This window comes from Dendropsophus ebraccatus, chromosome 11 (assembly GCF_027789765.1).
Source record: "Dendropsophus ebraccatus isolate aDenEbr1 chromosome 11, aDenEbr1.pat, whole genome shotgun sequence".
Taxonomy (NCBI): Eukaryota; Metazoa; Chordata; class Amphibia; order Anura; family Hylidae; genus Dendropsophus; species Dendropsophus ebraccatus.
This window is the reverse complement of record NC_091464.1, coordinates 15,887,214-15,910,272: the sequence shown is the minus strand read 5'-3', so window position 1 is coordinate 15,910,272 and position 23,059 is coordinate 15,887,214. Positions and strand designations below refer to the sequence as shown.

Here is a 23,059-nt window from a genome sequence, read left to right as displayed (position 1 = left end):
AGAATACACCACTTGTTGATACTGGAGAATGAACACACTATGGAGCAGAGGGAGTGTTCTCCATGATATTACCATCTCTTTGCAGCCCTGCTGTCTCACTCGTCTGTTGTGTCTCTGCAGAAATAGTGCAATTCACAGATCTCTGTAATTACAGTATGCACCAATGGCTGATAAATTGTTTCTTTGCAGTCAGCAAAGACCTAATATATATATATATATATATATATATATATATATATATTAGTATATATACTGTATATACAATGCAGCAATGATTTTGTGTTACAGGACCTCTGCCCTCCCTGCAGGCCTTTGACTTATGCCATCCCTCTATTACCAAACTACACTGAATATGGAAAACAGCCTGGATGGACTTGCTGATAATCATGCCATGGCCATAGCATCCCCCAAAGGAAGGAAACTGCAGCTTCCCGGTTTTATGTTTATCCATCGTTGATTGACATCACCTGGACCAGCTGGACCATGCCTATACTCTAGCACAGTGATAGGTTAAAGGGGTTGTCCAGCGAAAATCTTTTTCTTTCAAATCAACTGGTGTCAGAAAGTTACATAGATTTGCAATTTGCTTCTATATAAAAATCTCCAGTCTTCCCAAACGTATCAGCTGCTGTATGTCCTGCAGGAAGTGGTGTATTCTCTCCAGTCTGACACAGTGCTCTCTGCTGCCACCTCTGTCCATGTCAGGAACTGTCCAGAGCAGGAACTGTCCAGAGCAGGAGAGGTTTTCTATGGGGATTTGCTGCTGTTCTGCTCTCGGACAGAGGTGGCAGCAGAGAGCACTGTGTCAGACTGGAAAGAAAACACCACTTCCTGCAGGACATACAGCAGCTGATAAGTACTGCAAGACTGGAGATTTTTTTAATAGAAGTAAATTACAAATCTATATAACTTTCTGAAACCAGTTGATTTGAAAGAAAAAAAAAAATAGCCGGAGTACCCCTTTAAACAGCATTGGATTACTGATCCCCCTTTTCTGACTATAGAGTATAGTGTTCGGTCTGCTTATTGCTAAAATATATGGTTATTACAGAGCGGGGCACCTCTTTCCACCATGTCCATTACTGTACATGGCTATCTTTATTAGTCCGCCTGTTGGTTAATTTCAGGGGTCTCAGCAGTGAGACCCTCTGCAACTATTCCCTTATCCCCTATCATTGGTAGGACGACCCCTTCAAACCCGGTTGCTATGATGGCGCATGTTCCTTGTCTGCATATCAGTCTTCTACATCTGTGACCAAATCGTCCTCAACTTTCTCTCTATCCTCCTTGTATAGGAACGCTGAGATGAACAATAGTTAAATGTCCCTGTGACTTAAAGGGTTCCTTCAATTCTCCAAACTCTGGCAGGTACATAGTTTGCTTTGCTCCCCGCCTTGCTGTAATCTCCGTCTTGCTGCAGTAGTTGGTCTCCATAGACTTACAATGGAGCCCGACTCCATTGAAAGAAAGAAGCGAGTGCAACTCCTGCTCCAACAATCGGTGACAGTGCCCATATAAAAGGTTTTCTTGATCTGAGCCCTTACTTTGCCTCATAGTTTAGTTGAAAATTGCTATATCTCTGTAACTTTATATACTTAAAGTGATATTTGTCACCCCCATGTGTCGTTCTCCGCATCATCCACAAGCTTAAATGCTGCACATTTCATTGGTGGACAGTGTCATGTAGGTGGAGCTTAATGGCAGTTGGGCACTCTACAGACCTGGGAGATAGGGCCCAACTACTGTGAAGCCCCGCCCAGGTGACAATATCACTTTAAGCATTTGTAAATTTCTATAAAGTTTTATGTGTTAATATACTTTTCAGACTACAAGCAGAACTTTTTAGCATCTACATTTTGAAATTCTCATAGTCCCAGGGGCCTTATAGCCAAAAAGGTGCATTTTCTTGCATAAGCCACATTTGCCCCCCAAATTTGCTACAATGTAATGTTTTTCTTTTTGCTACACTTGATACGTTCTGTAAGCGTGGGTGGGGCCTAGTGGGGCGTGGCCTTTAGATTTACCATAATTACACCATAACAGAAATGACACTGTACATTAGTGGCAATTTCCTCTGGTGCACTGTGGTCTGTTGTTTATGTGAGTTATTGTCTTGGCATTGGCATGCCTTGAGATAGCGCTTGATAGCGATAAACAGTTGGCAGGGAGTGTGCGTTTCTCTACGTCATGTTATGTGTTTTTGGATACAATAAAGATAAAGCTTATAGGGTGAAGTGCCACGGTATGCAATCTTCTTGTATATACTTTTATAGACCTATGTGTAATGCTGAGCACCACCTACACCACTGATGTGATTGCACACCTGACTGAGAACAAACGCCTGGGACCAGTAGTGCAGATGAAATAGCTAACAGTGGACATATACTTACCTGTCCATGCTCCCTGGTGTCCTTTTAGCTTTCCTCTGCTGACTGGAGGTGCCGCTGAAGCTTCTACACCCATCTCAGAAGTGTTAGGCGGCTAAGCCAATCACTGGCTGTGGGCGTTGTCCCATCTCGGTCAGCGATTGGCTGAGCCGTCTGTAACTTCTGAGATGAGTGTAGAAGTTTCAGCGGTGGCTCCGGTCAATGGGAACAGGCAGGAGGCATGGAAGCATGGAGAGGTAAGTATATACCCCAAGTAATCACCCCATGTAATAGTACCCTTAGTCAATATAGAGAGCTAGCAATGAAGTCCATGTAAATATGTTTTAAAGGTATACAGAATAAAACTTTAAATATTAAATTTAGTATACTGTGTTCATTTTGTTCTTAGTATGGGGTGTTGGCCTAATTTCCTGAACCCTGGAACTCTTATATAGATTTTATGTAGAATAGTGGTGTGCAGGACTTCCTGTCTCCCGCTGCATTTATGAGATCTCTGTACTTCTAGGGGGCCTCTTCCTAAACCCCTGGATCTGTACCTCCCCTTAGTGGGTGGGTCCACGTATAGATGGTATTCAGATGTTCTTCTAGTGGGTGGCAGAAATCCAGACTGACAACATATGTGAGTACTAGAAATTGATTGGAAAAGGCTCATGTTTTTTCTTCCATGAAAATGTTCCTGTCCACAATAATTTTGGATGAAGAAAAGTCAGAGAATTTTGAAGTGGATAATCTTCAGTTCTAAATAAACAGAACAGACTGAACACATGGATATGTTTTAGCTAATTTGCCGTTGATGGATGAGGTCTCTGATCACTTCAGACTGGTGTAGTTAGTGTATCTACTGCCATATATCCTTCCAAGCATCGTGACCTGTATACCTTCAGAAAGTGACTGGGCTTCATAATTAGTGTTAAGCAGACCTGTCAAAATGTTTGGGTTCGGCAGTGGCAATGTTCGCCGTTGGATTCTCCGCGTGTAGAAGTTGGATGCCACCCTAGGAAGTCCTGGAAAACATAGAAACAGCCATAGGCCATAGACTGTATCCATGCTTTCATGGCAGCCCTAAGGTGGCATCAAATGCCAAAACTGAACATTTTGACAGGTTTGATCAACACTATTCATAATCCTACTAAGCCACCAGTGTTTTCCACTACAAAACCAGGAAACTGGGCGAAGACAAAGAAATAAAGAAAATTGTTACTCTTCCATTGAACAATTATGGCATATCATCTGGACCTCCATCTGTCATCCAATAAAGGCATCAATATGCACTACTGATCTGTACATTACCATGGCCCCAAGGGATTTCAGTAAAGCACAGACAAAGCTCTTCCATTACAAATGCAAAATTATTATGTGTGTAAAGTTCAGGTACTATATGCATAACCCAATAGGTATATTTAGAATGTAAGCCAATACAGCAAAACAGTGCAGCGGTGTTCCCCTCCAGCTTCTCCTTCGCTGTTCTGACTCTGCGTGCACACAACGGATGTCACCATGCAGCGCTGGGAGGGAGAAAACGGATTCTTGTGGCTAGTGATTGACAGGGTCAGGAGCAAATGGCTCCCGGCCCTGTAAATTAAACAGCTGCATTTAAACCCTTAACCCACCTCCCTCAACCCCTAAACTAAAGTCATCTGTAAATCGGATGAACAATGCTCATTCCAAATCTGTAATTTGTATCTTTCTTCTCCTTTGTATTCCCAAGATGTAAGCCTACAAACTGGGCATGTTGATGCATAGAGAGGACTACTTAGCTCAAGAATATAATGGAGAGGACGACTTAGACTCCTTCATTTGTGGGCAAAGTAATGAAACAATATAGAAAGGTAAAAAAAATTGCAGATTCACAATCAATTTTGTTAAATCTATCGACTGATAACTTAAGTTTAGGAAGGTTTTGGAGTCCCATTAACTGTATGCGCTTCTGATTAGGAGCGAGAACAGTTAAAGGGCCAGTGTCAGCACCCAGGCCACCATGCAAAGCATCCAGAATTCCTGACAGATTCCAGATGTGAACACGGAGCTGTCTGGAATTCTGGATGTCCCCATAGGCTTCTATAGGCTATCTGTGCCAGAATTCTAAACAGATATACTGTATGTCCTGTATTTTCCGGAGATATTTTCTGGCACGATCACCCTTCAGGAAAAATCCTCACAGGTTCCCAATTTTGCCCAGAATTCCTATGGGTAAGTTTCTTGGATGTATGAAGGGGGCCTTAGCCAGTGATAGATCTAACAATGTATTTTACTTAAAATGTATTAAAATTTATTTTATAATCTGACAATAAATAAAGTTCTCTAGAGATGAGCAAGTTTAATGCATGATGTAAATTTGCGGATTTGCTTTTCAATAGGAAGTGTTCTAGAATTGTTTTGGCCAGAGAATTTTTCAGAAGATGAATCAGGACTAGTCATTCCCCTCACATGTTCCCGTTATTGGTGGAGAATCTTACCTTGAGAGGAAACTTTCCAGCGACCTCGTCTTGTCTTCCCTCTTACATGTAATTCCATCCCTCTTCTGCTTCTCCATCTCTTTTATTCTGGATTGGAATGTATCGACTATATCAAACACTGACTTCATGGCAATAGGCACTTCATAATATTGCTGCGTAATAAAGAAAAGGTGCATGAAGCCAATGTATATATAGAAGACAGGACTTTCACTCTTTTTAATGGACTTTAGCCCTTTCACGACATGGGGTCATTAATGCATCAATGTCCAGGTCGTTTTTGGACATGAGCTTATTGGATCATAATGATCCCATACACTGATGTCCCTATGTCTGCCCTCTCTCCTCTGTCCCCTGCTGCTGTTACAATCTTGTGACAGCGGCAGTTGAGAGAGGGGAGGGGGCAGAGCTCACAGCCGCGAGCCTGGCAAGCGGCCTGCCTTCCCTCCTTCCCCCCGCCGGCCTTCGTAGCCAGGAAACCGGAAGCCGCGGGTCACCACAATGGACTAAACTGCATCAAGGCTTCACTTCCTGGATAACATGGTGATGTCACTTCCTCGATAACATGGTGATGTCACTTCCTGGATAACATGGTGATGTCACAACCCGACTCTCAGAGCTGTGCGGGCTGTGGCTGCTGGAGAGGATGAAGACAGGGGGATGCTCAGTGTCCTTCCAGTGCCCTGTGTCCCTCAGTGTCCCCCTGCCATCATCCTCTCCAGCAGCCACAGCCCGCACAGCTCTGGGAGTCGGGTCCTGACATCACCATTTTATCCAGGAAGTGACATCACCATGTTATCCAGGAAGTGACATCACCATGTTATCCAGGAAGTGACATCACCATGTTATCCAGGAAGTGAAGCCTTGATGTAGTAGTAAGTGCAGGGAAAAAAAGCACTTTATATGCATTTCCCGTAATAAGTATAAATCGGTGATTTGTATAACTTTGGGGGACAATACAACAATTTAATAAAAAATTTTGCCGGACTTCTCCTTTAATACAATACTATCAACGTCAAAAAGTATATAGAAACCAGAACACTGCTATCTGTATATAACACACACAGTGTAATATTCACTTGGAGCAAACATATGTATTGGTCTTCTATCAGTTTATAGCCTGTTTCTTTAGACTATATGGCACGGTGTTTGCTCGGTCTGACCTTGTAAATAACCAGCAGGTTTGGCCTTTTGACAAGAATTTCCTGTTACCCACCAGTGGATTTTTATCTTTGCACACTCAGGAATTTTAAACAGACCGTCTTTTATTACAGATGTGGTATGCCATCCACGACATGGTACATGTTAACTTAAAACATACGTCCAGCTGTTCCCTGCAGAACTTTCAGAAATGTCCATTAGGCAGAATTCTGCTGATCACTGGATATAATATATAGGGATTTACAAGTGGCATATTTGTCCCATTTATTTGAATGGAGCTTGTAGAAATGCATGTAAATGCTGCAGAAGCAACTCTGTATAGATGTCGGATTGCCGGCTGACGGTTAATGCGCTCGATGCAGTTAAATCCTAGGTGCATTGCTCCCTGGGAAACATGAATATGCAAAGAAAGAGCCCGTGGAGCCTCACACCACAGAAACTAGCCAGATATCCCTCCAGGAAGGACCCAGCTAAGGGGCGGCTCCTGTAGGGAAACCACCATATTAAGTGGCCCTATAAGTCAATGTAATGACAAGGGAAAAACCAAAGCCAGGTAACCATCTACAGACAGCTGTTTTGGGGTGTTGCCCCTCATCAGTGTGGAGCAGGATTCTGGCTAGGTGGGAGCAGAATAAACAGATCACTGATCTCAGGCCAGCCAAAGATAATACCGCCGGTTAAAGCGTGTGCCTTCACATATACTTCTACTTACTTTCACTCTCATATCTAAGTCTGTTAGCACCATGAAGAAGTCATTGTAGGTCATCCCGTACTCTTTCCTTAATTCTGTAATCAGCTCATGGTCCAGCAAGTCGTCGTCTCCAATGACCTTCATTGGTTTTTCATTATCTACAGCGAGTTTAATAACAAACATAGTTATACTTTTCATGTATGCACAGCATGTTACTTGTCAGAGCAGCAGTTTATCCTTCAGAGCTGATCTTCCGTAACTAAAGAAAGGGAGCATCAATAATTTCATACACAAATTCTGCAGTTTTTTCACCTGCATTCTCATCAGTATAATCCTACAAGTCACTGGTCACGGGGATTCAACTGGCCCATCAGAGTACTAGACCGGCTTAGTGGGTCCAGGTTCCAACACAATAATGGGCCTCTAAAACAATAGGGAATATTTATGGCAAGCACCTTTTAGTAAATCTGCGGGACCTAATTTAATGGGGTTGTGGGGAAAAGACAGGAAAACACTGGGCTTAGTGGAGATATATATATATATATATATATATATATATATATATATATACTTTATTATTACATTTCTAAAGCAAGAACTGCACGGACATCACTAACGCTATGTATACAGCCTTTGCGGCCATGTGATAGGCTCAGTGAGCAAGCGCCGATCTAGTAGATCGGCTCTCATTTACAATATTGATTAGGCCACCTAATACGGAATTGACCGCGCCTATTTGGATTAGTAAATACTAAGAAAAACTCACAATAGTTCTCCTAATATGCAGGATTCTTGCCACAGCCCTCCCCCCGCCCTCCAGCTGCTGATTGACAGTTGGCTGCCTATACACAGCATGGATAGATAACTGTCAATCAGCAGCTGGTGAGTGGAGTTTTCTGCTTCTCATGAATATCCAGGGCTACTGAGCTCATGCACATAATGGAGAGGACTACTTATTGTCCATGTTATTCAGGAGGATATCTCTGAATCAGCTGCATAGAAAAATGTAAGTGATATATCATTCTGTTCAGCTTCTCTGTCACTAGTTTATGCTACCCTGAGATAGGACAACAAAAACCTGCTGACAGAGTCTCTTTAATAATCAGGTTGGCAGTATTGTTAACCACAACTATACAATGTACTTTGAAAAGGCAGCTTTTTTTGGGCAGACAGCAAAAGCATAAAAAATACTAAATTCATTCAAATGACTAAAGCAACACATGAGACTATGATGTCACTGTCCGATCTGCCGTTGGGTTTCCCCTTTTACGGGTTGCACCATCATCCTTGGTTGATGTATAGTTTCCATTCATTCCATACTGGGCCTCACGATCGGGCACAATCCTTAGGATCTAGTGATATGATATTTGAAAACACGACGACTATTATCCGTCACTCTTCTATTTGCTTGGTATGAAGCAATAGATATAGACAGGATGGAATGCTAATGAAGAGAACCATGCTGAGTCTTTTTACTTCATTGTAATGTAATGTGAGGCTTATGTTGATTTTGTCTCTTTGAAACAACAACTCGACAGGAGATACATAAAATGAGTGTAATCTAATCTTACCGATTGGGGTGGAAGGACATGAATGGAGACAGCGGTGCGGTCTCTAGGGCGCTGCACGCGGTATGAAAGCTCGGTTATCAAACGGTTCTTTTACATAGTTCAGAAAGGGAAATCTTAAAAATAAGAAGGTGTATGTAATAGAAGAAGCCGAAGGATTCCCTCCTCCGGGGCAACATGCTGCAATACCAACAACAACAAGACAAAAGCCGACCGAAATGTCCATTCATCTTCTGCAATGTAATAGTGATATGTCATAAGTTGGGACCATTGGGGTCCGGCTGATAAAAAAAATGATGATTACTGGAACGAAGAAGCAGAAATGCTCTCCCTTGGTTTTTTTTTTTAAAAGACAATTGCTCTTCCTAGGGCCCCTCCAACATCCAGGATCACATATACCTTGAATGCCACGGGTTGATCCTATCAATCCTAGTAAGCGCAGCAACCCAATGTCTTGGGTAGGAAAACTTGTGTAATGAATGCCGACTAACTAAGCACTTACATAACAGGGTCAACTGGGACTGATCCGATTACGTGTGTAGGCTATGTTCGCACACCGTCAAAATGACCGCCGTTTTTATTGGATGGCAAATAACGTCCAGAGCAGTTGAGGTTTGGGATAGCATAGATGCATCCCATTATTTTATTAGCCTTGGCAGCTTCTGCCTGGCACTGATCACTAAAGTTGAGTTTACTGTCCACCAATACCCCCAGGTCCTTTTTGGAAGCAGTTTTTTCCAGTGTTTTATTATTTAGCTCATAACTGTACTGTACTTATTTTACGACAGCCTATAATCTTACATTTATCCACATTAAACTTTTGCCATTTACCTGCCCAAGCCTTCAGCTTCCCCAAATCCCTCTGTAATATTATATTATGCTCCTCTGTGATGATTACTTTACCAAGAGATTTGCTACTCTGGACAGTTCCTGTCACGGACAGATGTGGCAGCAGAGAGCCCTGTGTCAGACTGGAAAGAATACACCACTTCCTGCAGGACAAACAGCAGCTGATAAGTACTGAAAGATGGGAGATTTTTAAACAGAACTAATTAACACACTTTCTGACACCAATTGATTTGAAATATATATATTTTTTCCACCGGAGTTGCCCTTTAAAGGAAGTTTTGGAATTGATGGTGTGAACAGATTTCGGGAGCTATGCTTTGACCCTTTCAATCATTTCATAATCTAGTACAAAACGTGTCTTGTCGAAAATAAACCCTTCACACATCTCTCTATTTGTACAACGCCATAAATTAGAGGTTTACTGGTATTCCGCTCGAAACGGAAAAACAACATTCATAGTGTTCACAGGTAAACACAGAAGACATATTCAGGTCTATTTCGGGACGCGAAGAACGTCTACAGAAATGGCTGGAGATTTGGTGCGGAGCCGCTCTGCCAGGTGGTTGAGGTATAAGGAAATATTTCTTACATACGCCATCATTGAACGTTCTGTGAAATGTTACAAAGAGCAAGAGCAGCTTACTCCTTCGTCTGACCTATGCCCCATGCACAATGTAACACATAGGCCTATAGTCAGACATGGAGATTTATCAAACATGGTGTAAAGTGAAACTGTCTCAGTTGCCCCTAGCAACCAATCAGATTCCACCTTTCATTTTCCAAAGAGTCTATGAGGAATGAAAGGTGGAATCTGATTGGTTGCTAGGGGCAACTAAGCCAGTTTCACTTTACACCATGTTTGATAAATCTCCCCATAGACCCTAGTAATGTGAATCACGAATGAGTGATGTGTATGTGCCCTGCAGTCAGTGATGTGGCCTCCAGTGTCTGCAGATGTCTGCGGTTAAGCTGACAAACGGTGAAATTACAGAAATGTGATATTTATGCGGCTGCCGAGCAGATCAAAGAGAAGGGTCGCTGTCTAACCCTAGTGATGTTATATTAGAAATGGTTGCTTCAAATATCTCTTGTCAGCATTTCTGGAAAATATATTAAAGGGAATTTGTTACCCCTTTGTGTATCTAACAAACCGCAGGTAATTGAGCTTTGAAAATTATTAAAGGGGTACTCCCATTATTTTTTTTATTTTTTTCTTTCAAATCAACTGTGTCAGAAAGTTGTATAGATTTGTAAATGACTTCTATTTAAAAAATCTCCAGTCTTCCAGTACTTAGCAGCTGTTGTATGTCCTGCAGGAAGTGGTGTATTCTCTCCAGTCTGACACAGTGCTCTCTGCTGCCACCTCTGTCCACGTCAGCATCCGTTTCACTGAATGTTTAATTTTAACTTACAGAAAAACAAGGTCATTTTTGTGTTCGTTAAAATTAAAGAAAATAAAAACGGTCTGCTTCTGCCAGTTTTTTTTTTTATAATGTAGGTCAATGGAACACTGATGCTGCAGGATGGCATACAACTACCTTAGTTTTTACCATCTGTTTATGCATCTGTTTTTTACCTTTAAATTGATTCATGAAATGGATAGCAAATACACAGTGCGGCCCAAGCCTGTGTTCACACATGGCGTTTGTGTTGTTTTTTGTGAATTTTTAGCAAAATTTCCCCACAATTTTGCCAAAAATTAATCGCTTAATTGCAGTAAATTGCAGCAAAAATGCAACAAACACCCCCCCACGTGTGAACACAGCCCTACTAACCATCCCTGATTAGTACGGTATTGCTTTTAAATTTTATTTTAATAGAAAATTTAAAATAAATGATTATTAAATAAATAATAATTATTTGATTAAAAAACAAAACATGTTGGCAATATCCAAATTGCCAAATCTATTGTAAAATGTGTGTTTTCTGCTAAGTTGCGAATCACAACCAAAATCGTAGCGGCACATTCATAATGAATGAGTCTCTGTTAGGCTGGGTTCACACTACTTTTTTCAATCTGCTTTTTCATCTGTTTTTGCAAAAAACAGATGGAAAAACATGCATGTGTGTGCATCCGTTTTGATCCGTTTTTCCAATGACCTCCATTATAAAGAAAACGGATCAAAGCACAAATGCATGTTTTTCCATTTGTTTTTTTGCAAAAACTGATAAAAAAACTGGATTGCAAAAACGTAGTGTGAACTAAGCCTTACTGTGAACCCCAATTCTGTGGAGCCATATTAAATCTAGGCCACTATGTGAACCCGGCCTAATAACAAATTCTGGAAAGAGCTGATGTCATTCAGAAACAGTCTGTGCAGCCATGTGGCTTCGCGTACACAATAGTATTTGCCTCCTTCCTGGTTTGCTGAACCTTGCGGATTCCCTCCCACTAGATAATTGCTCCCAGATGGTTCTGCTTTTACTTTGAACGTTGGAAGAAAAGTTTTCATGTTAGCTGTTCCTAATGAAAGTGTCTACTCCTATGCACTTTATATTGTCAGGCTTTCTTTGCGTTGCCTTCTATGTCATTTATACACGGGATTATTACCGATTGGTGTTGACACAGCTGCTCGCTTTACAGCATCTGCCTGGTTACACGTTTGCTCAAATTGCTTTTTTAATTTCGGAGTAGTTTATTTAAGCTTTCCCTGCTGGTGTTACTTTGTCTTTCCTGGCCGATCTCAAACGTGCCGTGTACCTGGTAATTTCAAGGCTTTCCCTTCTGTTATGCAGCGGGTCATTACATCAGACGTGAAAACATTGCACACACCACATGGGAGATGGAACACCTTCTGGCGAAAAGTACTAATGCTAATTTGAAAATGAAAATGATTACATTGGGTTTTTTGCAGTCCGTTTTTCCATCTGTGTTTTGGGAAAAAAAGCATGAAAAAACAGATGTATTTGTGTGTATCAACATGGACTGCAAAAAACACAGTGTGAACCTAGCCTAAGGGGACCCTCACACATCCCAGAAAAACTGCCAGTATGTTTTTTTTTCATGCATTTGCATCTTTTCTGGTGTTTTTGACTTTATGTGCTGCGTTTTGGAAAAACTGCCACAGAGCCTCGAAAACACCCGAGAGGAGAGAAAAACGCCACTCCAAAAAACGCCATGTGTGTAAGACTGATCATAAACTTCCACTGACCTCCAGCTAACATCTGTCCGCTGGTGTTTTTTTTTTTTTTTTTAAATGCCATTGCCTTTTTGTTGTCATTTTTCCAAGATTTTAAGGCAGTTTGAAGCTAGCCTAAACTAAGTTTAAGTCTATTCCATAAGGTGCCCGGATCTCTTTGGATATTCAGAAACTCAACTCTCTAAATCCAAATGGTTTCAATGAGGTGCGAGAAGCTTTATATATTTCATAATACTGATACAGCTCTGTACAAACAGATAGAGAGCCTCAAGAAGGTAATACCTAATACTAGAGATAAATGAAGTTCAAGCACATTTGGGTTCTTCCAAACCCGAGCGTGCAGCATTTGATTAGTGATTGCAATCCTAGGGAGTCCTGGAAAACATGGATGCAGTCTATGGCCTTTGGCTGTATCCATGTTTTCTAGGCAGCCTTAGAGCCCTATTCCACAGTAACGATAATCGGCCGGATCGGCCCCATTTGGCCCGATTCGGCCGATTATCATTCGGTGAAATAGAGAGAACGATCAGCCGATGATCGTGTCATCGGCTGATCGTTCATTTAGGGCCAGACCTAAAATCATCGTTCCCCCACCGTGCATCGCTACGGTTGAATATCGGTGCGCGGCGGGCGACCGACGATTTGACAGCAGCAGCAGCATACATTACCTGTCCAGGCTTCTCCGCGCTGTCTTCATCCCCGGGTCCCGCGCGCTCTATCTTCTGAATGGCCGGTCAGCTGATGGAGCGCTGAGCCAATCACAGGCCGGGACAGCCGCGGCCTGTGATTGGCTGAGTGTGGCCTGTCAGCTGACCGGCCATTCAGAAGATAGAGCGCGCGGGACCCTGGGATGAAGACAGCGCGGAGAAGACCTGCAGGTAATGTATTACTGCTGCTGCAAGGGCTGCAAGGACATCGGTAACGATGTCCTTGCAGCCCTCGCTCAACGATCATTGGGCCGTGGAATAGGCCCAGTAAACTAGCGCCGATCTAGCAGATCGCCGCTCGTTTACATCGTTGATCGGGCCCTCCTCGGCCCGTGGAATAGGACCCTTAGGGCTACATCTTAGTTTTTGAGCTACCAGTAATCAAATGGCACGAACCCTAGCATGCTTGAGGTTCGCTCATCTCTACCTAATACCCTTGTAGAACCTAATACCTTTGTAGCGTTAGGTCAATTTTAGACCAAAGTAATACGACGTCTGTCTGTTGATGTCCACGCATTTTATGTGATACAGATTTGGAAAAGCATATACGGGTGAGTTCCGCTGTGTTTTTTTTACTCTCTCTCTCTCTCTCTCTCTCTCTATATATATATATATATGATTATACAGTTTTTTATCTGCATTGCATAAAGTTGTTTAAACATCTCATGATGAAACATAGCTGATTCAGCTATTTTCTTTTTACATTGATGCGGCAGGTAACTTTATAGACATGTTGGATTTTTTTCCAAATATCTGCTTCCACTTCAAATGGTTTGATTTGTGCACCTATAAAGACCATTGTAGTGACTATTATGTGTCACATCTGGCTGGAGCTAATCTGGTCCTTTCATGATGACTGTTTCAGTCCGCAGCTAAATCTGGACTATGTGCAGCAACAGACAGGAAATAATTTCCCTCTGTTTAGCTGAACAGGAAAAAGAGCTGTGAATAGGGAGGATACACATTAATCCGTCAGAATTTATAACTGGGCAGCTTTATTTGTTCAGCTTTATCCTTGAATCCTCCAAGCATATCATTACATCAGTAAAAAGTATTTCAGCGATGCCCAGGTCTACAAAAAATAAATGCCTACTTAAAGGGAATCTGTCGCTAGGTTAATTCCACCTTAAAAAAGGGCAGCATGAACTAGTGATAGAAATGCTAAACAGATCAGGGTATTACTTACATCATTCTGTTCAGCCGTTCTCCTAATATGCAGGAGAATTGGATTCTTGCCACATCCCTCCCCCCGCCCTCCAGCTGCTGATTGTCAGGTGACTGCCTATACACAGCATGGATGCATGGATAGATAACTGCCAATCACCAGCAGGTGGGCAGAGTTTTCTGCTTCTCATGAATATTGAGGACTACTGGGCTCATGCACATAATGGAGAGGACTACTTATTGTCCATTTTACTAATTTATGCTACTCTGAGATAGGACATCACAAACCTACTGGCAGAGTCTCTTTAAAGTGTACCTGTCGTTTGAAAAAACTTTTGACATGTCATATAGATGTCAGAGACATGTCAAAAATTTTGATCAGTCCAGATGTGAGTGTTCAGACCCATACCGATCCGTAGAACAAGGCGGGAGAAGGCCACGCTAAGCACGGTGCTCTCTTGTCTATGTGTCGTGATCCGTTGGGCTCCGTCTATGTATGGCTATGAAGGCTTAGCGCGGTTCTCTCCTGGCTTGGTCTCCCAATAGGTATGGGTGTGAACTCAAAACTTTTAACATGTCTCTATGACTAGAGATGAGCGAACCGGGTTCGGGTTTGAGTCCATCTGAACCCGAACGTTCGGCATTTGATTAGCTGGGGCTGCTGAACTTGGATGAAGCTCTAAGGTTGTCTGGAAAACATGGATACAGCCAATGACTATATCCATGATTTCCACATAGCCTTAGGGCTTTATCCAAGTTCAGCAGCCACCGCTAATCAAATGCCGAAAGTTCGGGTTCGGATGGACTCGAGCATGCTCCAGGTTCGCTCATCTCTATCTATGACATCTTTGACATCTCTATCTATGACACTTTAAGACAACACCCTTATATCCATTAAATACCATTAGATAATGGTAGGGTTGGGGCTTGTGGCAGGCAAATCCAAGGCAATAGTAAAGAATTCTTGGCACTCACCAAGTAGATTCTGTTAATTGTTTACATTCCAATATGGAGGTTACAGTCATAAGACGCGTTTCGGTACTCAGACATGTGTGTCTTATGACTGTACCCTCCATATTGGAATGTAAACAAATAACAGAATCTACTTGGTGAGTGCCGAGAATTCTTTACTACCTGCTCAGCAGATGTCTTCTTTCGAGCTACTGATCCCTGATAGTGACTGTGTTAAAGTCTAGCTTGCGGAAGAAACCACATTTACGTTGTAGCCTTTTTTTTTTTTTTTTTTACAGGATGTTAGGAGGAATATTCTCCAACTCTTGCAGTATTCACAGAAAAACATTGTATGGGTCATTTATAATGTATAACAATACACTTCCTGTAGTGTTGTTCAAACTAAAAATTGCATAGACACTACATAAAAAGATAGGAAACATTTGATGAGAGAAATTAAAGTAGTTATCCAGCACTACAAAAACATTCTCCCAGAGACAGCCACTTTCTTGCAGACACAGCATCTCTCTTTTCCCCTATGCGTGTAGGTTTTGTAACTCAGTTTCATTGAAGTGAATGTAGCCTAATTGCAAACTACACCTCAACTAGAGACAAGAGAGGTGCTGTCTCTGGAAGAAAGTGGCCATGTTTTTGCAGCATTGGATAAGCCCTTTAAGTAGCAATACATGGTGTATTTCTGCATACTGTAGAGGAGCCGTGACTCTTTACCCCAATACATCTGCCATCAAGACCTTCAAAAGTAACCTGAAAACCCACCTAGGCTACAACCTACAATAATTTTGCCTCACACTTCAACTAGTTGCCCTTTACCTTCTGTCTCCATCCTCCTACCTTGTAGATGGTAAGCCCTCTCGGGCAGGGTCCTCTCTCCCTATGTACCAATATACACTTATTACGGGAAATGCACATGAAGTGCTTTTTTCCATGTACTTACTACTGCATCAAGGCTTCACTTCCTGGATAAGATGGTGATGTCACGACCCGACTCCCAGAGCTGTGCGGGCTGTGGCTGCTGGAGAGGATGATGGCAGGGGGACACTGAGGGACACAGGGCACTGGAGGGACACTGAGCATCCCTCTGCCATCATCCTCTCTAGCAGCCACAGCCTGCACAGCTCTGGGAGTCGGGTCGTGACATCACCATGTTATCCAGGAAGTGACATCACCATGTTATCCAGGAAGTGACATCACCATGTTATCCAGGAAGTGAAGCCTTGATGCAGTAGTAAGTGCAGGGAAAAAAGTACTTTATGTGCATTTCCCATAATAAGTGTATATTGGTGATTTTTATAGATTTTGGGGGAAAACTCAATATCTAATAAAAATTTTCCCAGAGTTCTCCTTTAACAATAATAATAAGATAATATAAGAAGGATGATTTACCTAGTTGGAAGTGGTCAATTTTCATGGTGCTGTTGGTCAAAGTTCCAAGAATTGTGACAATTGAGATCTTTCTTATGGCCATCTCACAGACAGTCTCCAGATACTCATCGCGTTGCTGGGAATACATATTGTTGTCCTCCTTCAGAGTAGTGATGAGCTGTATGACACAGACACACATGAGATCTTCATGCACACATGTAGGTGTATCTGTTTTACAGCAAATTAAGCTAATATTTGCCTATTGTATACTGATCAGCTCAAACATTCCACTCAATGAATCACCATTTTACTGAACCTTAAAGGGAACCTCCTGATATCTCCTGGCAGCCCTGTACTTAAAGGGGTTATCCAGCGCTACAAAAACATGGCCACTTTTCCCCCTACTGTTGTTTCAACACCCCACCCAAACTGGAGACAACAGTAGGGGGAAAGTAGCCATGTTTTTGTAGCGCTGGATAACCCCTTTAATATTTAAGGCGCCGGTCTTCTCTTCTTCATTATTCTTGTCGTTTTCAAGAACTTTAATAAAAAAAAATAGTAAATAAGTCCATTAGGAGCTCTGGGAACGTTCCTCGGACCCCTAGTGCACTGTTTGTCCTGCCGCCACCTCCTAAAGATCGGCCTGCTTATGCATAATTTAATATGCACAGGTAGGCAATACTGAAGGAGGAGGCAGGCAGGTCGAATGGTGCACCGGGAGTCCGATGAACGTTCCCAGAGCTCCTAATGGACTCATTTACATATTTTTCTATTAAAGTTCTTGAAAACGACAAGAATAATAAAGAAAAGAAGACCGGCGCCGTAAAAATGAGATAGCAGGTTTATTTGCACAAAGCAGCTCATAGTTTCCCTTTAAAGAAGAAGTGCGGCCATTTTTAAAATCCGGCAGGGGGAAATTTGATCAGTGAACTTATCTCTCCCCGTGCCCACGGTGAGCAGCAGGACCAGCACTGGGACCCTGGCCGGAAGGCATTTTCCCCCGAGCTGTGATGAGTCAAGGGAAAATGCCTGTCTTGGGTGGCAGACTGGCCGCTCAGCCAATTAGTGACTGGAGCGGCCAGTCCATCAGCCGGGTTGTGACATGTCAGCGCCGGAGATCCTGGAGCCCGGTGGGGGTCCAAGGCCAGTCCTGCCACTTACTGCGGGCACGGGGAGAGGTAAGTTTGTAGTCCTGATCAAATTCCCCCCTGTCCCTGCCGGCTGCCAGATCTTAAAAATGGCCGGACTTCTCCTTTTAAGAATCTGTATAGAGTTTATGGTTCCATATAGTAGTCTACAAAATCATACACACATTATATACCTAGAATCAGTGGCGTAGCTATAGGGGTCGCAGGGGTCGCCATGGCGACCGGGCCCCTACGCTAGGGGGGCCCACACGGCCCCCCCTTGCCACTTCCTCCTGTGCTCCCCCAATCCGGGGGTGGGGGGGCGCGGCAAGGGCGGGCTGGGCCGGGGCAGTTAAATGGCCCCCCCGTGCAGTTAAATGACCGCGGCCGCCGGACCTCTTTAAGTTCAGTGAGCTTCCGGGATGCCGGCCCTGTCCGGAAGCTCACTGATGCAGGACCGCGGCGCCGGGACTTCTCCTCCTCCTCGGCAGCTGACATGTGACGTCATCACGTCACATGTCAGCCGCCGTGCAGTAGAGAGGAGAAATCCGGTCGCCGCGGTCCTGCATCAGTGAGCTTCCGGCCAGGACCGGCATCCCGGAAGCTCACTGAACTGAAGAGAAGCTGCCAGGCCTGAGGGAGATCAAGGATCCAGGTGAGGTGAGTTTATTTATTTATTTTTTTTCATTTTTTACATAAATGTAGCGATGTGGGGGGCGGCACAAGGGGTCTATACTGGGGGGGCTGCTCAAGGGGTCTATACTGGGGGGGGCTGCACAAGGGGTCTATACTGGGGGGCTGCACAAGGGGTCTATACTGGGGGGGCTGCACAAGGGGTCTATACTGGGGGGGGCTGCACAAGGGGTCTATACTGGGGGGGTCTGCAAAAGGGGTCTATACTGGGGGGGCTGCACAAGGGGCCTATTCTGGGGGGCTGCACAAGGGTCTATACTGGGGGGGGCTGCACAAGGGGTCTATACTGGGGGGGTCTGCACAAGGGGTCTATACTGGGGGGGCTGCACAAGGGGTCTATACTGGGGGGGGGCTGCACAAGGGGTCTATACTGGGGGGGGCTGCACTAGGGGTCTATACTGGGGGGGCTGCACAAGGGGTCTATACTGGGGGGGGCTGCACAAGGGGTCTATACTGGGGGGGCTGCACAAGGGGTTTTTACTATGAGGGGGGGCTGCACAGGGGGTCTATACAATGGGGGGGCTGCACAGGGGGTCTATACAATGGGGGGTCTGCACAGGGGGTGTATACTATGAGGGGGGTCTGCACAGGGGGTGTATACTATGAGGGGGGCTGCACAGGGGGTGTATACTATGAGAGGGGGGGCTACACAGGGGGTCTATACTATGAGGGGGGCCTGCACAAGGGGTCTATACTATGAGAGGGTTACACAGGGGGTCTGTACTGTGGGGGATCTACACGGAGGGGTCTATACTGTGGGGGGGGGGCTACACAGGGGGTCTATACTGTGGGGGGCTACACAGGGGGTGTATACTATGGGGGGGCTACACAGGGGGTCTATATCTACATTATCTGTACTCAGAGATATCACTGTGTTATCTGTGGTGTTACATAGGACTGCAGGTGACATCTACTACATTATCTGTACTCAGAGGGATATCACTGTGTTATCTGTGGTGTTACATAGGACTGCAGGTGACATCTACTGCATTATTTGTACTCAGATATATCACTGTGTTATCTGTGGTGTTACATAGGACTGCAGGTGACTACTACATTATCTGTACTGAGAGGGATATCACTGTTATCTGTGGTGTTACATAGGACTGCAGGTGATATCAGGTGACTTCTCCAGGTTGCAGAAGTTCAAACTTCATCGTGCCCTGCTGATAGTTTATTATGGGAGTTTTGCAGCATGTGGCTCTTCAGGTTGCAGCACTACAACCCCCATCATATCCAACTGGCAGTTGATGATGAGAGTTGTAGTTTTTCAGCTGGAGAGTCAAAGATTGGAATACAATGATTAGACAATGACACAGTACAGTCCATTAATTATAGGGGGCAGTAGTGCAGTACATGAGGTGGAGGCAGTGACAGGGCATTAGAACATGGTGGCACATTAGAGTAATTGGATATAACGTTAGATAGGACTTTGCCTGATCGGGTGAGATGGGGGGGGCCCCAAGCTAACATTTTGCACCAGGGCCCATCAGCCTTTAGCTACGCCCCTGTCTAGAATTGTTCATTAAAGGAGAAGTCCAACGTTTTTAACAAGCCAGCAGCCTACAGGGGGAGGGGGAAATTGATTTCAAGTAACAACTTACCTCTTCCCGTGCCCGCGTTGAGCGGCTGGAGCCCCGTCAGAAGTTACAACTCAGAAGAAAATGTCTGTCCCAGCTGATGGACAGGCCAATCAGTGACTGGTGTGGTGTCCCACCACAATCACAGACTGGCTGAGCTGCCAGTCCATCAACCAGGTCGTGACGTGGAGTCCCCAGAGTTTTTGAAGTCCAGGGAGGGTCCTGCGGCACCACAGGCACAGGGAGAGGTGAGTTGTTACTTGAAATCAATTTCCCCCCTCCCCCAGCAGGCTGACGGCTTTTAGAAAACGTCGGACTTCTCCTTTAAGGGAGCATAACCACAATAAACTGCAGGAGTGCCCACAGTCAAATCACACATTTATGGTATGGTCTAAGAATATACCATTGATATATTTGATGGGAAAACCCCTTTGAGCTATCCTCAAATTCACTGCAACATATGCAAAAAAACATGAAGCAACATAATTAAAAACATTTTGTTATGCTCATGGTTCTGTTTTATTTGGCAGCAGACAAATATGCTGCGATCCATATGGCTACCATTATCTTTGTATTTGTTTACATGCAATATCAACGTAGCTGATGTCCCAAAAATGTAAATGTCACACAAATACATCAACAAGACTAATAATATACAATACACAGGGATGTAATCACCTACCAAAAGCCTTCGTTTGCCTTCAAAGTTATCCAAGAACGTTGACAGTGACCTCTTTGGTGCCTCCGTAAATGTCTTTTTTACCGGTTTAGTAAAAGTATCTTCCTCGCCCTTTCCAGCCTTCTTATTCTTTTTGTTACGGTCTTTTTCTGGCTTGACTTTTTTCTCGGATTTATCTTTTTTAGCAGTTTTTTCTTTCTTTGGAGGCTTCTCGGATTTGTCAGCCTTCTTCTTCTTCTTCTCGATCTTCTCAGGCTTTCCCTCCTTTTTCTGCTCCTTCCCTTTTTTGGGTGGAATGTTTGCTTCTTCTATGGTCACTTCGACCTGCGATGTTGTGGGTTTGCCGGCGTCAAATTTATCGTCGTATTCGTTGGTAAATATTTTCTCGACTCCTTTCTTTTTAGATGATTTAGTCTTCTGTGGTCTCTTTTGAGTTTGGGTGACATCATGAGAACTGTGGTCTTTTCTATCTGTGCGGTTATCCCCAAACCGCCCAGTGTTTTCTTTGGTATAATGCTCTGTAGTGGTTGTTGAAACAACGGGAGCATCTGTGTGAGACTCATGGACCATTGGTCTGTTTGTTTTGCTTGTAGTAGCAAAGTGCTTTCCTGTCTGCACATGGTGTCTATCTCTGTGTTTATCGGTTCTCACAGGAAAATACTGCCCTGCTGTTTCTGGATCTCGGGTTGTTACTTCAGCTTGAGCAGGCAACCTTTGAGACTCTGAAGTGGCAAAAGACTTTGTAGTCCATGGTCTTTGCGTTGTGGGAAGAACTGTTGTTGGCAAGGTTGTTGGTGCCCTTGAAGCTGTAGTTAATATGCGGGTAGTGGTCTTTGTGGAAGGAGCAATGGTTGTTATTTTAATTGTGGTTGAAGGTGTTGGCGGCGCAATAAAAGGCTTTCTTGTACTTTTAACTCTAGTTGACCTTGTAGGAACTACATTTCTTTTTGGCTCTTCTTTTTTAACTTGAACAGTTTCGCTGGCTGATGTAGGCTTCATAGCTCTTGTACTACTACTCCCACTTGTTCCACTACTGCTGCTACCACCGCTCTCGCCTTCTTCCGATACTTGCCCTTCCACCCCAGCGGCTTTACATTTTTGTACAAAACCTTTTTGCCTAAGTTTTTCTATTTTCCTAATCGGATTTTGATCAACAACTTCATACAGGGCTTCTAGACGGACAGGATAGGGATACCTTTCCTCTACTTGCAAAGTCTTCTTTAGAAGAACCATACCGAACTTTCCTTTCTCTAGTTTTAAAGAAGCCATCATTTTTGGTACGATCGCCGGATCGAGAGGTTGTTCTAAGATCTTCCCTTCGTTTGTAATGCGTCTTACTTTACCCCCTTCTTCTCCTTCCTCGTGGAATATGACGATCTGTTGAATGTGTCTTTCGGCAAGTTCGCAATACACATCATTTTTTAAAAGGCTCAACATCAGTCGGTAATAGCCATCGGAGGCGTGAGGCGCAGAGATTATCCATACTCTGTTTTTCCCGGCAAAGCTAGCGAGAATATTAGGCGAGTTTGAAGATGATGGAAAACGTGCTGTTCTAGAACGTGCAGATGTTGCACTCTCATCCTTCAACATCCTAGCTTGTGGTTGCCGAACACCGGCCCTTTGTTGTGTGTTGACCCTTCTAACCTGAGTTTGGCTTTCATCTCTCTGGATAGGTTGTGGTGACAAATTACTTTTCAATAAACTCCTATTTACAGATTTATCTTGATTTATAAGTAAGTGGCCACGCTGTCTATGGTTGGGTAGAGTTCTTCCATTGTGCGCTGGCCTGATAGCTCCACTGTCCCTCTGAGGTGCTCTCCTCTGAGACTGGTCAGAAGCACATAATAACCACACTGCCAGCAAGATTGCCAGATGTAATATAAGAGTCCTATTCATGGTGCGATTATCTGTAAGAGACAGAAACAATAAGCCTGATAGTAATAATCCCTAGCCAAATATAATTGTGGCATAGGTAAAAAAAAAATTCTACTGCTCCTGGAAGCCTTTATAGGTTTCATGAAGTTATATAGATTTGTAATTTACTTCTAGTTAAAAATCTTAATTCTTTCCATACTAATCAGCTGCTGTATGTCCTGCAGGAAGTGGTGTATTCTTTTCAGTCTGACACAGTGCTCTCTGCTGCCACCTCTGTCCATGTCAGAAACTGTCCAGAGCAGGAGAGGTTTTGTATGGGGATTTGCTCCTGCTCTGGACAGTTCCTGACATGGACAGAGGTGGCAGCAGAGAACACTGTGTCAGACTGGAAAGAAAACACCCCTTCCTGCAGGACATACAGCAGTTAATACGTATGGGAAGACTTGAGATTTTTAAATAGAGTTAAATTACAAATCTGTATAACTTTCTGACGCCAGTTGATCTGAAAGAAAAAGATTTTCACTGGATAACCCCTTTAATGAAACTTGCACTTTAGCATGCAACGTTTAACCCCAAAGCCACATTAATAAATGATCAAGCGTCTATGCCCATAAAGTACTTGGCAGCGTTGTTTTGAGAGAGAAGCCCAGA

The 23,059-nt window shown here is 43.6% G+C and overlaps 1 protein-coding gene across 1 annotated transcript in view; it reads right to left on the bottom strand.

The window, feature by feature from the left end:
- CCDC80 (coiled-coil domain containing 80) overlaps positions 1-23,059 on the bottom strand; it is a 56,180-nt gene that overhangs the window by 25,397 nt on the left and 7,724 nt on the right. The window contains exons 2-5 of the mRNA XM_069944666.1: positions 20,537-22,440; positions 16,476-16,632; positions 6,714-6,850; positions 4,844-4,995 (exon numbers count right to left, since the gene is read on the bottom strand). Coding sequence (XP_069800767.1) covers positions 4,844-4,995; positions 6,714-6,850; positions 16,476-16,632; positions 20,537-22,429 — 2,339 coding nt within the window. The 5' untranslated portion in view covers positions 22,430-22,440. The remainder of the gene's footprint in view (positions 1-4,843; positions 4,996-6,713; positions 6,851-16,475; positions 16,633-20,536; positions 22,441-23,059) is intronic.